Source organism: Notolepis coatsorum, assembly GCF_963971535.1.
Source record: "Notolepis coatsorum genome assembly, chromosome: 12".
NCBI lineage: Eukaryota > Metazoa > Chordata > Actinopteri > Aulopiformes > Paralepididae > Notolepis > Notolepis coatsorum.
Genome location: NC_140176.1, coordinates 78,738,694 through 78,751,942, shown reverse-complemented (window position 1 = coordinate 78,751,942; position 13,249 = coordinate 78,738,694). Strand labels below are relative to the sequence as shown.

At 44.1% G+C, this 13,249-nt stretch overlaps 1 protein-coding gene across 1 annotated transcript in view; it reads right to left on the bottom strand.

Moving 5' to 3' along the window:
* The window catches only part of atp8a2 (ATPase phospholipid transporting 8A2), a gene marked incomplete at its 3' end in the record, with an annotated part of 139,130 nt that overhangs the window by 73,931 nt on the left and 51,950 nt on the right, over positions 1-13,249 (bottom strand). Inside the window, exons 7-10 of the mRNA XM_084325904.1 lie at positions 12,188-12,228; positions 11,190-11,263; positions 7,909-7,978; positions 7,671-7,798 (exon numbers count right to left, since the gene is read on the bottom strand). Of these exons, the coding sequence (XP_084182030.1) occupies positions 7,671-7,798; positions 7,909-7,978; positions 11,190-11,263; positions 12,188-12,228 (313 nt within the window). The remainder of the gene's footprint in view (positions 1-7,670; positions 7,799-7,908; positions 7,979-11,189; positions 11,264-12,187; positions 12,229-13,249) is intronic.

The following is a 13,249-nucleotide window of genomic DNA, read 5'->3' as shown; positions in this document are numbered from 1 at the left end:
TTGAATGAGAGTTCGGGGTCAAGCCATACTCCCAAATACTTGATGCGTTCAGCTTTTTGCAGAGGTGTATTATCGGCACATAACGCATGCCTTAGATTTGGTTGCCTTCAGTTTTTTCCGAGTACCAAAAATCATAAAGTGCGATTTGGTTTTGTTTAGTATTAGTTTATTTTCAGTAAGCCATTTCTGTAGTGTCTTAAAGTCAGATTGTAAGGCTGATTGAATCTGTGCTACATTATTTTTGGATGTATACAACACTGTATCGTCTGCATAAAGATGAACGCTGCAATCAGAACAAACGGTAGGTATATTATTTATAAATATTGAAAAAAGAAGTGGACCAAGGGTTGAACCTTGCGGCACACCACGTTCTTGGACCCTTGGATGACTACACATTGTTTTCTATTATGAAGGTATGTATTGAACCAGAGTAATGCATTGTGTGATAGGCCAACAGAGTGAAGTTTATCTAGAAGTAGGTGGTGGTCAACTAAGTCGAAAGCTTTGCTCAGATCGATTGCACCAGTTAATTTACCATTGTTAGTTGCAGAAAATCTGTCATTTGTGAGCTTTAATAGAGCTGTTGATGTTGAGAATTTTGACCTAAAACCAGATTGATGAGGTGATAAAATATGGTACTTGTCAAGAAATTTAGAGAGCTGATTATATATCAATTTCTCAAACACTTTGGCAATAGAACAAATAATTGCGATTGGTCTATAATTATTAATTTCAAGTGCATCTCCACCTTTATGCAATGGGGTAATACGAGAGCACTTCCATATGTCAGGCATTTCGAATGTGGACAGTGACATATTAAACAGATCACATAATGGGTACATTAGAATATGGGATGCAAGTTTGAGGAACTTAGGTTCTAAACCATCTAATCCAGGACACCACTTACTTTTTTTTTTGATCCACTTTCTCCCATTTTCTATATTTTCTCCCATCCCAATTTCGTATCATCCAATTCAACCCTCCCCTGTCACGAACGCTGTTTCTTGCCTCCCACAAGCCGGCTGCAATGTGGACTAAGTCATACATAGCACAAGTCCCCTCCGGTACTTGAGGTAACAGCAGTCGCATCTTTTCACCTGCGCAGCTCGATCTCTCAGTGGCGAGGAGTAACGCGTGGGAGGCTCACGCTGCCCCCGACACTTCCTGATTCTACTGCGCAGGCGCACCAACCGACCTGTAGGAGTCGCTGTCCACAACGCCCGATCCCCACCCATCAGTTTCCCACCCCCTAATACGGCCAATGTGTATTAGTACGGACGACCAGCTAAACTGAAAGCAATGTGGAGCGCTGGGATCGAACAGGCGATCCCAGCGTCTCCGTATTCGTGGCGAGCGCCTTGCCCACTACGCCACGTAGCCGCCCTCAGGACACCACTTACTTTTAGGCTATTGATGGCATCAAAGACTTCAAAAGGTAAAATTTTCCTGAAAGAGAAGCTATGATCAGGAGGCCTATTACTGAAGAGATCAGACACGGGATCGAGTGATGATGCAGCAGTGACAGATGAAAAATGCTGGATGAATGACTGTGCAATCAGCTGTGGATCTTGTATAATAAATAGTATTCACTTTTATCTGGTCAATAATATTATTTTTGGATACACCAGTTAAAGTTTTAATCTTATTCCAGAATTGCTTGGGATTTTTTAAATCACGAGCTAAGGATTCCTTAAAAATAATTGGATTTGGCATTTCTGACCATAGTCTTGCTTAGAAAAAAGTGTTTAGAAAATGTGTTAAATAGGGTGGCTGAGTGGCGCAGTGGGCAAGGAGCTCGCCACTAACGCAGGATATGCTGGTATCGAGCCCAGCTCTCGGCATTGCTACCGGCTTGGCCGGCCGTCATACTAACACAATTGGCAGTGTTAGAGGGTGGGAAAGCTGGTGGGTGGGGATTGGACGTTGTGGACAGCGACTCCTACAGGTCAGTTGGTGCGCCTGTACAGCAGAATCAGGAAGTATCGGGGGCAGCGTGAGCCTCCCACGCGTTACTCCTCGCCACTGATCGCGCTGTTCAGGTGAAAAGATGCGACAGCTGCCTCCTCGTGTACCGGAGGGGACACGTGATGCAAGGCTTGGTCCTCACTGCAGCCGACCAGTGGGAGGCATAGTCTAGCAACGTTCGAGACAGGGGAGGGGAGAATTGAAGGGAGAATTGGCGAGGCGAAATTGGGATGGGAGAAAAATTGAAAATAAGGAGAAAAAGTGGAAAAAAAAAATAATGTGTTAAATGCTTTCGATTATTTTAAGTGGCGAGTGAATTTTTTTTGTTGTTCGCTTATTCTCGCCACATATCAAGCCTGCATCCTTAGTAATGGAAGCAAATTAATCTGTCCACGCTGAATTAAACACTCTACTTTTCTTTTTTATTGATTTATCCATGGTTATCAAAGGGGACATGCATTATAAATTGCCTTTTCCAGTGATTAGCATGTTTTCCTAGCAATTGGGGATTATATCAATGTGGTCTGTGTCGTTAATTATCATATTGACTCATCAGTCTAGTCTCAAGTTCACGAGATCCTCCTCACTCAACTAAGCGGTTCTGATTTGACAGTTTTGCTGACGTGAATATAGCGCTGATTTGCATAACTAACGCCCCTCTACGGTTGATAGCGACAGCAGAGCGAGTGGAATTATCTTCACTTCCTCAAACAGAGCGAGGCAGACAACGAGCGAGTGAGAGAGAGAGAGGGAGATAGAGAGAGAGGGAGATAGAGATAGAGGGAGAGAGAGATAGAGGGAGAGAGAGGAGCTTCTGTCGGGGAAACAAACCGTGCGTGAGGAAGCAGCAGTAGCACATACTCATTTACACACAACCTGGACCTCGCGGGGAAGCAGTAGCACATACTCATTTACACACACAACCTGGACCTCGCGGGGAAGCAGTAGCACATACTCATTTACACACACAACCTGGACCTCGCGGGGAAGCAGCAGTAGCACACTCATTTACACACAACCTGAACCTCGCGGGGGAGGAGTGGAGAGATAACTTTATGCTCCGTGTCTCTCTCTCTCCCTCCCTCCCTCTCTGTGCCAGTCGCAGACCGTGTGGATGACTGTCACTCAAAGTGCTTATGGGCGGAGCCAGGCCAACACAGCCTGACATTTTTTTAAACGTACAGATGTGTTCAATACTCACAGGAATTGTGTAAAGTTGCCCAAATAGTGCAAGGAATAGCAATGCATGTCCCCTTTAATGGGGGGTCCTAAACTCAAGATTAGCCACCTGCAGATTAGCAAAGACTTAATTTATCAAATTAAATAAGAAATAGCTGTTATTTATTTCCATATTATTATTATATATATTTTTTTTATCCACTTTTTCTCCAATTTTTTCTATTTTTCTCCCATCCCAATTTCGTGATTCCAATTCTTCCCTCCCCCGTCTTGAACGTTGCTAGACTATGCCTCCCACTAGTCAGCTGTAGTGAGGATAGAAGCCTTGCATCACGTGTCCCCTCCGGTAAACGAGGAGGCAGCCTGTCGCATCTTTTTCACCAGACAGCTCGAACTCTGTGGCGAGGAGTAACGCGTGGGAGGCTCACGCTGCCCCCGATACTTCCGCTGTACAGGCGCCACCCAACTGACCTGTAGGAGTTGCTGTCCACAACGTCCAATCCCCACCCACCAGCTTTCCCACCCTCTAACACTGCCAATTGTGTTAGTATGACGGCCGGCCAAGCCGGTAGCAACGCAGAGAGCTGGGCTCGATACCAGCATCTCCTGCGTTAGTGGCGAGTGCCTTGCCCACTGCGCCAATCAGCCGCCACATATTATTATTATTTTTCAAACTTACAGAGCCACTGCAGAGTGGCTGAAGAGCACTGTTCATCTGCCATTTCAGCACCAGGCGCTGTCCGACGTTATTACCTCATTGTTAACACTTTCAGTGCCCAGCAGGGGGCGCACATTTAGTGCTTGAATGCCCAGCATCCACTTCAATGTTAGCGTTAATATCGCCTAATCTATGTTTTAAATTATGGCTATGTGTCTAATCTGCCCGTCGCTTATCAATGCAGTAAATTAGACCCAGGCAACTACCGCCCTGTTTCTATCCTTACCTCCATCTCGAAAGTCATGGAAAAAATTGTATACGAACAGGTTGAAAAATACCTCGCGGAAAAAAATCTAATCTACGAATTCCAATCTGGCTTCAGAACATCCCACTCCACTGACACATGCCTTCTCTATTTAAACGACCACATCAAACAAGAGGTGGACGCGGGCAAATACTGCGGCATGGTCATGCTGGACCTACAAAAGGCCTTCGACACTGTCAATCACACCATTCTGATAGACTATCAAAACCAATTGCTTTTAGCTTGTCAATCAGTGAGCTGGATGCAATCCTACCTGGAGGGGAGAGAGCAGATGGTGGAGGTAAACGGTACCCTATCCCACCCCCCTCACAGTAAGCTGTGGTGTTCCACAAGGAAGCATACTAGGTCCACTACTGTTCCTAATTTATGCAAATGACATGTCGTCAGCTTGTGACTGCAACTTGTTCCTGTTTGCGGACGACTCAGCCCTGCTGGTCTCTGACAAGAACAAGTTACAGGTTGAAAAAACCCTCGGCTCAGAACTAGGCAAAATCTGCATATGGCTCGCTGATAACAAACTATCATTACACATGGGCAAAACAGAGTCCATTCTCTTCGGTTCAAATAACAAACTCAGCAAGACCGACGGCTTCTCAGTTACAGTGGGTGACAATATTGTCACAAGGAAAGAAGATATTACCTAGGCTACCTGGGTTCCATCCTAGAGGCAAATCTTTCCTATGACAAAAGTCAACCAACAAACTCGCTTCTTGTACCGGATCTCCACACTGGTAAACAAGAATACCCTGAAAACTCTGGCAGGAGCACTCATTCAAGGGTACTACGACTATGCTTGCACCTCATGGTACCAAAGCACCTCAAAGGCGCTAAAAACAAAATTACAAACATCTCAAAACAAACTGGTCAGACTACTGCTTGACCTTACTCCTAGAACCCACCTCACCCCTGCCCACTTTGACAACCTAGGATGGCTTAGAGTAGACGACAGAGTACAGCAACTTGCAATGGGCCTGGTCTACAAGATACACTACACGACCAAGGTACCCATGTACATGTCAAAATACTTCCCAAAGGTCAGTGAATACCACGATCACAACACCAGAGGGAGCTCCACAAATCATGTTAAACCCAGATTCGGCTCAAACAAGGGACTAAACACGTTTCGCAATTATGCCACATCAATGTGGAACGCCCTACCCAAAGATGTAAAGGAATGTGAATCACTACCCACTTTCAAAAACACTCTCAAAAAACACCTACGGGAGACTGCAATTCGAAACTGGCCCCTGTAAATGTCCTAACACAACCCCCTCCAATGTACAGTAAATTACCAAGTATGGTCTTGTCAATATTCCAATGTACAGTTTTGTTTGTACAGTTGTACAGTGTCCCCCACCCACCCCTCCTACCCAACCTCCCCCCCCCACTCCTACCCAACCCCCCCCACCCACCCAACCACCTCCAATGTACACCTCCAGTGTACGTATACACGCTGGTGCCGCGAGCTGAAAATAGATTCTCTTAGTTCCTGATCGCTCGCACAGCCAAACAGCCATATCACACAGGGGAAAAGCGTATATCTCCGTGAAAACAGGTCTGATTATCCTAAGACTGGTCAAATAGATTCCTTACCTGAGATCAGATGGTATCCAAAAAGATTATTCCAATTCATCGCCATTCCAAAAATCGATCCTTTTATTGATCCAATGCAACGTACTGTAAACACATATTCCACGCATTCCTGAGGCTCCACAATGACTGGGATCATCTCCGGTTAAATGCGTGAGAAGTAAAATGTGGATTCCGGAGTTTTTTTTTCTCATCCATTTTCATTGAGTCCATTCCAAAAGGGTGCATTACCATCTGGGAGACGATAGGGGGCGCTTTTTTCACATCTGAGCTCCTGGTGGGGCTGGTTTCCCAACGGTAGACTCGGTTGATGAAATATGAATTCAGATCGCTAATAAAAAAATGTCACGCTAATTGTCGTGGTGGGCATTCAGGGGGCGGACTGCTAACACGTGTTATGTCGTCCGTGGCATCCAAAGTGTTAAGCAATCGCTAAGGGCCGCCTATTGCCATATAACAACAGTCTGAGCATGCGTAGTGAGCTGTGATGTCATCGTTTATCTAGACTATGCGTTTAACGTGGCTCCACGAATCCACTGAAACGGATCTTTTGAAAAATCTTCACTTTAAAATGCGAAAATCTCTGGTTCTCTAGTCATAGTGTGCATGTCTTACTTGTGGTTCTCTAGTCGTAGTGTGCGTGTCTTACTTGTGGTTCTCTAGTCGTAGTGTGCGTGTCTTACTTGTGGTTCTCTAGTAGTGTGCGTGTCTTACTTGTGGTTCTCTAGTCATAGTGTGTGTGTCTTACTTGTGGTTCTCTAGTCATAGTGTGTGTGTCTTACTTGTGGTTCTCTAGTCGTAGTGTGTGTGTCTTACTTGTGGTTCTCTAGTCATAGTGTGTGTGTCTTACTTGTGGTTCTCTAGTCATAGTGTGCGTGTCTTACTTGTGGTTCTCTAGTCGTAGTGTGCGTGTCTTACTTGTGGTTCTCTAGTAGTGTGTGTGTCTTACTTGTGGTTCTCTAGTTTCTTTATTAGTTGTTATACAGAAGTACATAATACTTTTATACAAAATGCTTCTTTCTATTACGCTCCAGAGACTGTGCTAGACAAAAATAGTATAAAATAAGTATAGCAAGTAAAAATAGAAGTCACGTACGTGGACACAAGTGTTCAGTATTTACATATGTACAATGTTCAATGCAGAGTAGAAGTAACTGAGTTACCATACAATATACTAATATACAATATACTATATAGTGCAAAGCAGAAATGGGATGAGGTACAATTTACAGTAAGGTGTAATGAGGTATGGGTTGTAGTGCAAATTCTTTACCAATAAATATAAAGTGTGTTCTAAAGTGTGTAAAGTGGGTGCTGCAGTGAGTTGTTTGTTTAAAGTGAGTGTGTGTGTGTGTGGATGTGTGTGCTGTGAGTGCATTTGATGGTTGTTACATAGTGTTATTGTTCGTTGAGCATCCTGATGGCCTGGGGATAGAAGCTTCTTCTGAGTCTCTGTGCTTGCCATGAGACTCCGGTATCGCTTGCCTGACCGCAGCAGTTCAAAGAGGCAGTTGTTTGGGTGGCTGGAGTCTTTGATAATTCTCTTAGCCTTACCCATGCACCGCTTGTTGTAAATGTTCTGGAGAGTGGGAAGCCCCCCTCCAATTGTGCGTTCGGCTGAACGTGCCACTCTCTGTAGTCTGCTACGGTCTTGTGCGGTGCTATTCCCAAACCAGGAGGTGATATTGCCAGTCAGGATGCTCTCCATTGTGCATGAGTAGAAGTTCTTAAGGATCTTCTGACTGACTTGGAACTTCCTTAGGGGCCTGAGGAAGTAGAGGCGTTGCCGTGCCTTCTTCACAACACTGTCAATGTGTGAGGTCCATGTCAAGTCCTCGGATATGTGGACTCCGAGGTACTTGAAACTGTTCACTCTCTCAAACCGTTCACTCTCTCTCTAGTCATAGTGTGTGTCTTACTTGTGGTTCTCTAGTCGTAGTGTGTGTGTCTTACTTGTGGTTCTCTAGCCGCAGGGTGCCAGTGAAGTCATAGAGGTGTCTGTTGGGACCTTCACACTCCAGATGACCTGATAGACCCTGTAGCTCCTCTAGAGCCTGATGACCGGCTGTGAGAGAGAGACCCTGGAACATAGAGAGAGAGAGAGACTGGCTGTGAGAGAGAGACCCTGGAACATAGAGAGAGACTGGCTGTGAGAGAGAGAGCGAGAGAGAGTGTGGTTGGTCTCTCGTACCTGTCTGATCTTCAAGTTGGTCTCTCCATCCAGGTTGGAAGTCTCTGTGTAACACATGGCCTGAGGCTCACTGGGAGGAGGGGGGTTTACAGCAGTGTTAAATGAATACATGGACCACTTGTAAAACAGAACTGAGTTTGGAGTCATGATGGGGTAAAAAAAAAAACTCCAAATTTAGGATGGTCAAAATACTCTGGATTGAGGCTTTAACACTTTCTCCGCCAAAAACGCTGTCCAGCGTTATTGGCCGCCATGCGAATTCTGCCAATATCGCTGTCCAGCGTTTTTTTAGATCAATATTAAATTTTTTCGCCATGGCATTCATAATTCATATACCGTATACACCCGCAGTGCTGCAGCTGGACCCTATAGGTGACGGCAACGACGGCTCACTACCGCCACCTGGTGGATGGTCGGGCGAGTTACACTCGCCTACAGGATGTGCCCGATGTGCGTCGATGAAACTCATCCGGCCGTCACATCTCGTTGCGGGACTCCCGACAGACATTATGTACATAATGGATCGCTTTCTAAACTTAATAATCTATATGATTTCGGCGTTTATTGCGACATACAAACCGGAAATGGACCTAGGCGATCGGCGTCGTGTACTTGGGATCTTTCACCGCCAGTCTCATTGACCCACGGTAAGAGGAATATAACGTTATTTTCAACCCGATTGTGAGTTTCCTTGTTTGCAAACCATCCGATCAATATATCACCCAACCTACATAAAGCATTTACTGATGATCTGGGAATTATAAACGACCCCCCCCCCCCCCCCCCCCCCCTTTCCTCCGCCCATGATGAGGCATAATGTATACCGATCATATACATTTGAGTTTTTTGGTGTAGCGTGTATGGGGGGGAAACGGCAATCGATAATCTATATAATGCGTTTGGGTCTATAACTAGCGTTTTTGGAATTACAGCAGAAAAGATTAAAAACATACTTATATTCTAGAAGGTATTAACACAACAATGTATGAATGAAAAAGTATAAGATTCCCACATCCTGAACGATAGATAATCGATGTTGAATGGGCCATAGTAATGTCAATATAGCAATACAATTTAAAAAGTTATAGCCCTTCAAAGAAGGTAAACATCTCCATAGACTTATAGCGCTGGCAGAGAGGGTACTTTGATGGGTACAATGGCTGGCACAGAAAGTGTTAACTGAAGCGCCAATCAATACAAATGTTTACCTTCATGTGACAGTGTCTAATAATGAAGAAAAATAACAGACTACACTTTAACTACACATCAACATCAACAGTCATAATTGATAAGTGACAAAACAGATGAAAACTGTGGGATTAATGTGAGGAAATGCTGTAAAATGGCAACACAAAATACATGTTCTATACAAGCAAACTTACCTGTATAGGCTCAAACAGTAGGGGCTATAGCTATGAACTCAACTCAACACAAAAGGACTGATGGAAGATGGAATACTATGATCCACAAAAATACAAGAACACACACACAGGGGCAAATTCACAAAGAATGGATTGCGCTGCGCTAATAGCACCCTTAACTGCGCGCGATTAGCGTGTGGTATCTGCTCCGTCTTTGCAACCGATTCACTAAAGATATTGCACGGATGATATACTAGCGCAAACACGCGCATAGGTGTGCAATTTGCTCCTGATTTGCTCCAGCGCAGTTGGCTCGCGGAGCAGTTTGCACCTGGCAGCGTTGTTGGCAGATATCAGGAAGGGGAAAGAATAAACCAGAAATGAGGCTTAGACATAACAGTATTTTTCATATTGTATTTTGTTTATTTCGTAATGTATAGAGCTTGCTTAATTTGTATTTTCATGACACATTGCATCCTTCTTTCGTTATTGCATTCGTTTGTCATGTCTGTCCCAAAAAAATGATTTGGAGCAGACCTGTCCATGGTGCTGAATCTTTAGACCGAAGTTAGGCACTGTGCCAGTGAAAATATTGTCTCATTTAGGAATATTTTCTGAGTGAGAAAGTTGTATTTAGTGTTTAGTTAAGATAATATAACCTGCATTATCATATACTCCAGAATAAACTTTTCATTGGTCGTGTTTCCAGCGTCTACTCCTCATGGAAGTACAAGAAGGCAAAGGAGAGGAGAATAACATATGAACAGTATATCATACAAGGATTGCAGTTCAAAGTGCTTTATATAATGAAGACATAATAAAACAAGCAGCAAGAGCAATGCATAACACAAATAAAAATTGCAGCATGATGCAAAATCGAAATCTCATTACTAAAGCAATCAATCAATAGCGCCGACAACATTGGGGAAGCAGACAACATTAAATAACAATATTTAAATAATAAATAAGATTGCATGGGATCTCTGGGTGGCTGGCTCAATATCATCCTTGATTTCATCAAGTAGATCAAGAATTGCTTGAGCTGGCAACCTGTGTCTCCGAATGATTTCGGTCTCACATTTGCACATATTACCCATTTAAATTAGGGATGCACTGATCCGATATTGGTATCGGTATCGGCCGCCGATATCAGTAAAATAGCTGGATCGGGTATCGGTAAAAAAAATATATATATATATCGGATTTTTTTTAATTTATAATAAATAAAATAAGAAATAACCATTCAGTACATTTATATCCATGTGTTAATTTGTTACATTTAGTTTCACTAAGTTAGGAAATTAATGTTTTAAGTCAAGCCTGATGTTGCCTTGCACAAAAGAATGATCCCAGTCTCTTCCACACAGTGACAGTGAGGCATACAGTTTATTAATTGAATGAAGTTTATTTTCGGTCTTTGTTTACAACAAATCAAAAACTCACTTGTGATCCTTTACAATTCTTAAAAACAAAAGATATTTTAATAAAAAAAAAAAACGTGGATTAAATATTTATTTTTTTTACTTTTTTGGAAAACAAATTTAGACAATGGGTATCGGATCGGTATCGGTATTGGCCGATACCCAAACCCAGGTATCGGTATCGGGACTGAAAAAGTTGGATCGGTGCAACCCTAAAATACCCGTAAATACCACGACGCACCGAGACGCAATGCTGATGGCAACGCAATTACCACCGTATTTCAACCTTTGCGCTTGCTTTGCGAATTTAGCAAACTGTGTTTCAGAGCTATTTGCACCGGCATAGCATCAGAGAAAGTCGTACAATCCCTTTGTGAATTCGCCCCATACTCTCACTCTCTCACTCTCTCACTCTCACACAGACATACACTAAGTCTCACTATTTCACTATCTCACTCTCTTTCTCCTTCTCTCTCTCTCACACACAGTGCAGCCTGACCTTGAGGACACTATGACCATGTCAGCTGGGAGGTGCTGCCCATTGGTCACCTTCACTATGTCTCCTACTGCCACCTGGTGGCCAGGGCACAGCATTGCAGCAGCAGCAGCAGCATCAGGAGACAGAGACAAGGAGTAGAGAGAGAGACAGGGAGGAAGGAGAGAGGGATGTTAGAAAAGGAGGGTGTGGTGGGGGCAGAGGAAGAAAGAGGAAGAGAGAGAGAGAGAGAGAGAGAGAGAGAGAGAGAGAGAGAGAGGAACATAATAAGGCGTGGGTTAATTTGGCTTGGTTGAGTGACAGCGAGAGAAAAAGTTATCTCGGACATCCATCCATTTTCCAACCATTCCATGAGCTTCAAACGTCTGAAGCCACTATGGCTGCTGCACTGTGGGAATACAGTATTGCGTGGGATTTCATGGGGGATTTCGGGGGAAGAGAGACAGGGAATTGCATTGGAATCCGTTTCTTCATAAAGCCATAATTAGAGACTGGACCACTGGAAGGTTCTGAAAAGGGATGGTACTCCGAGACTAGAGAGGAAGTGACAGTGAGGCACAGTGAGGCAATGCTTAGCTTCAACTTCTCATGTTGATCTGAATAAACTCCTCATCAAAGACACACCTGGATTAGCCACACTGGTACTCACAATGTGTGTAAATTAAGACAGGTATGGAAGGAGAGAGAGATAGCAGTGTGTATGGGGGGGGGGTGATAGAGCAGAGAGTGGAGAAAGAAAGAAAGAAAGAAAGAAAGAAAGAAAGAAAGAAAGAAAGAAAGAAAGAAAGAAAGAAAGAAAGAAAGAAAGAAAGAAAGAAAGAAAGAAAGAAAGAAAGAAAGAAAGAAAGAAAGAAAAAGAAAGAAAGAAAGAAAGAAAGAAAGAAAGAAAGAAAGAAAGGGATCAGAGCAAGAGATAGGAGATCAGAGAGAAAGAGAGAGAGATCTCTTGACAGGGCTGATTAAAGAGAGATCAGTAGGGATGATGATGATGATGATGATACCTGTTTCCAGATGACAGTCTGCCAGGCTCCGCTCCGCAGCACTGAGAGACGAGGACAACACAGCCATCAGTCAGTCAGTCTATAGAGCAGCTCTCATACAGTATTTATGGAGACTAAACTATTGTCTCACGGTTCCACAGCCCGCCCCATAGTTGAAGGACACACAGGGGCCATTCATTCAGCAACGACACGCAGACAAAACACACGCAGACACACACAAAAAACTCGAATTTGTGTTATCAACGACAGACGTTACAATTACAAACTGAGTCTGAGTCGTTGTCATAAAACATCACTGCTAACAGTGTGCTTAGTTAGCAGAGGGGTGGGGGGTGATATGAGGAGGACCAGATACAGGGAACAGTGCCAGTCTTACTGTGAGGAAGAGTTCCCTCCAGATCCACGGTGGATATATCTGGGTGGATCACACGGAGGATGTCACCGGGGGCGGATAGAACCGGTTGGGAACCGGTAATTGAGTGAGCGTGGGCACGGCGGTTCTAAAGTGCTAGGTTAGCGCTGACGGAACGGTACATAATAATCCAGAGGAACAGATGCATCGTGTTGTGGAAGAGATACAGTGACAGCAAACAGAAACGTAGCAGAGAGCGGAGCTGAGAGACCTCAGCAGCTGCCTTCTTAGAGAGTGTAGGTTGTGAAGAGTCGGCCTGTAGCCAACGCAAGCGAGCCTCGTCCACGCGCAGGCGAGCCTCGTCCACGAGTACTTTGACGAGTAAGTGCTCGTCAAAGTAAGCGCTTTAGTAAGTGCTCGTCAAAGTAAACGCTTCAGTAAGTGCTCGTTAAAGTAAGTGCTTCAGTAAGCGCTCGTCAAAGTAAGCACTCTACAGATATCGAGCATCAGCGACGAATATCTTAACTTGTGAAATGTGTTGTTGTGAGTTTAGTAACCAGTGGGAACATCTCCTCACCAAGGCATCCCTCACACACACACACACACACACACACACACTTGCAGTTGACAGAAATTAACGCATGCACTCAAAGCGTGCATGCACAGTTGTACACAGATAGCACACACACACCTGAGCGACCAGACATGCA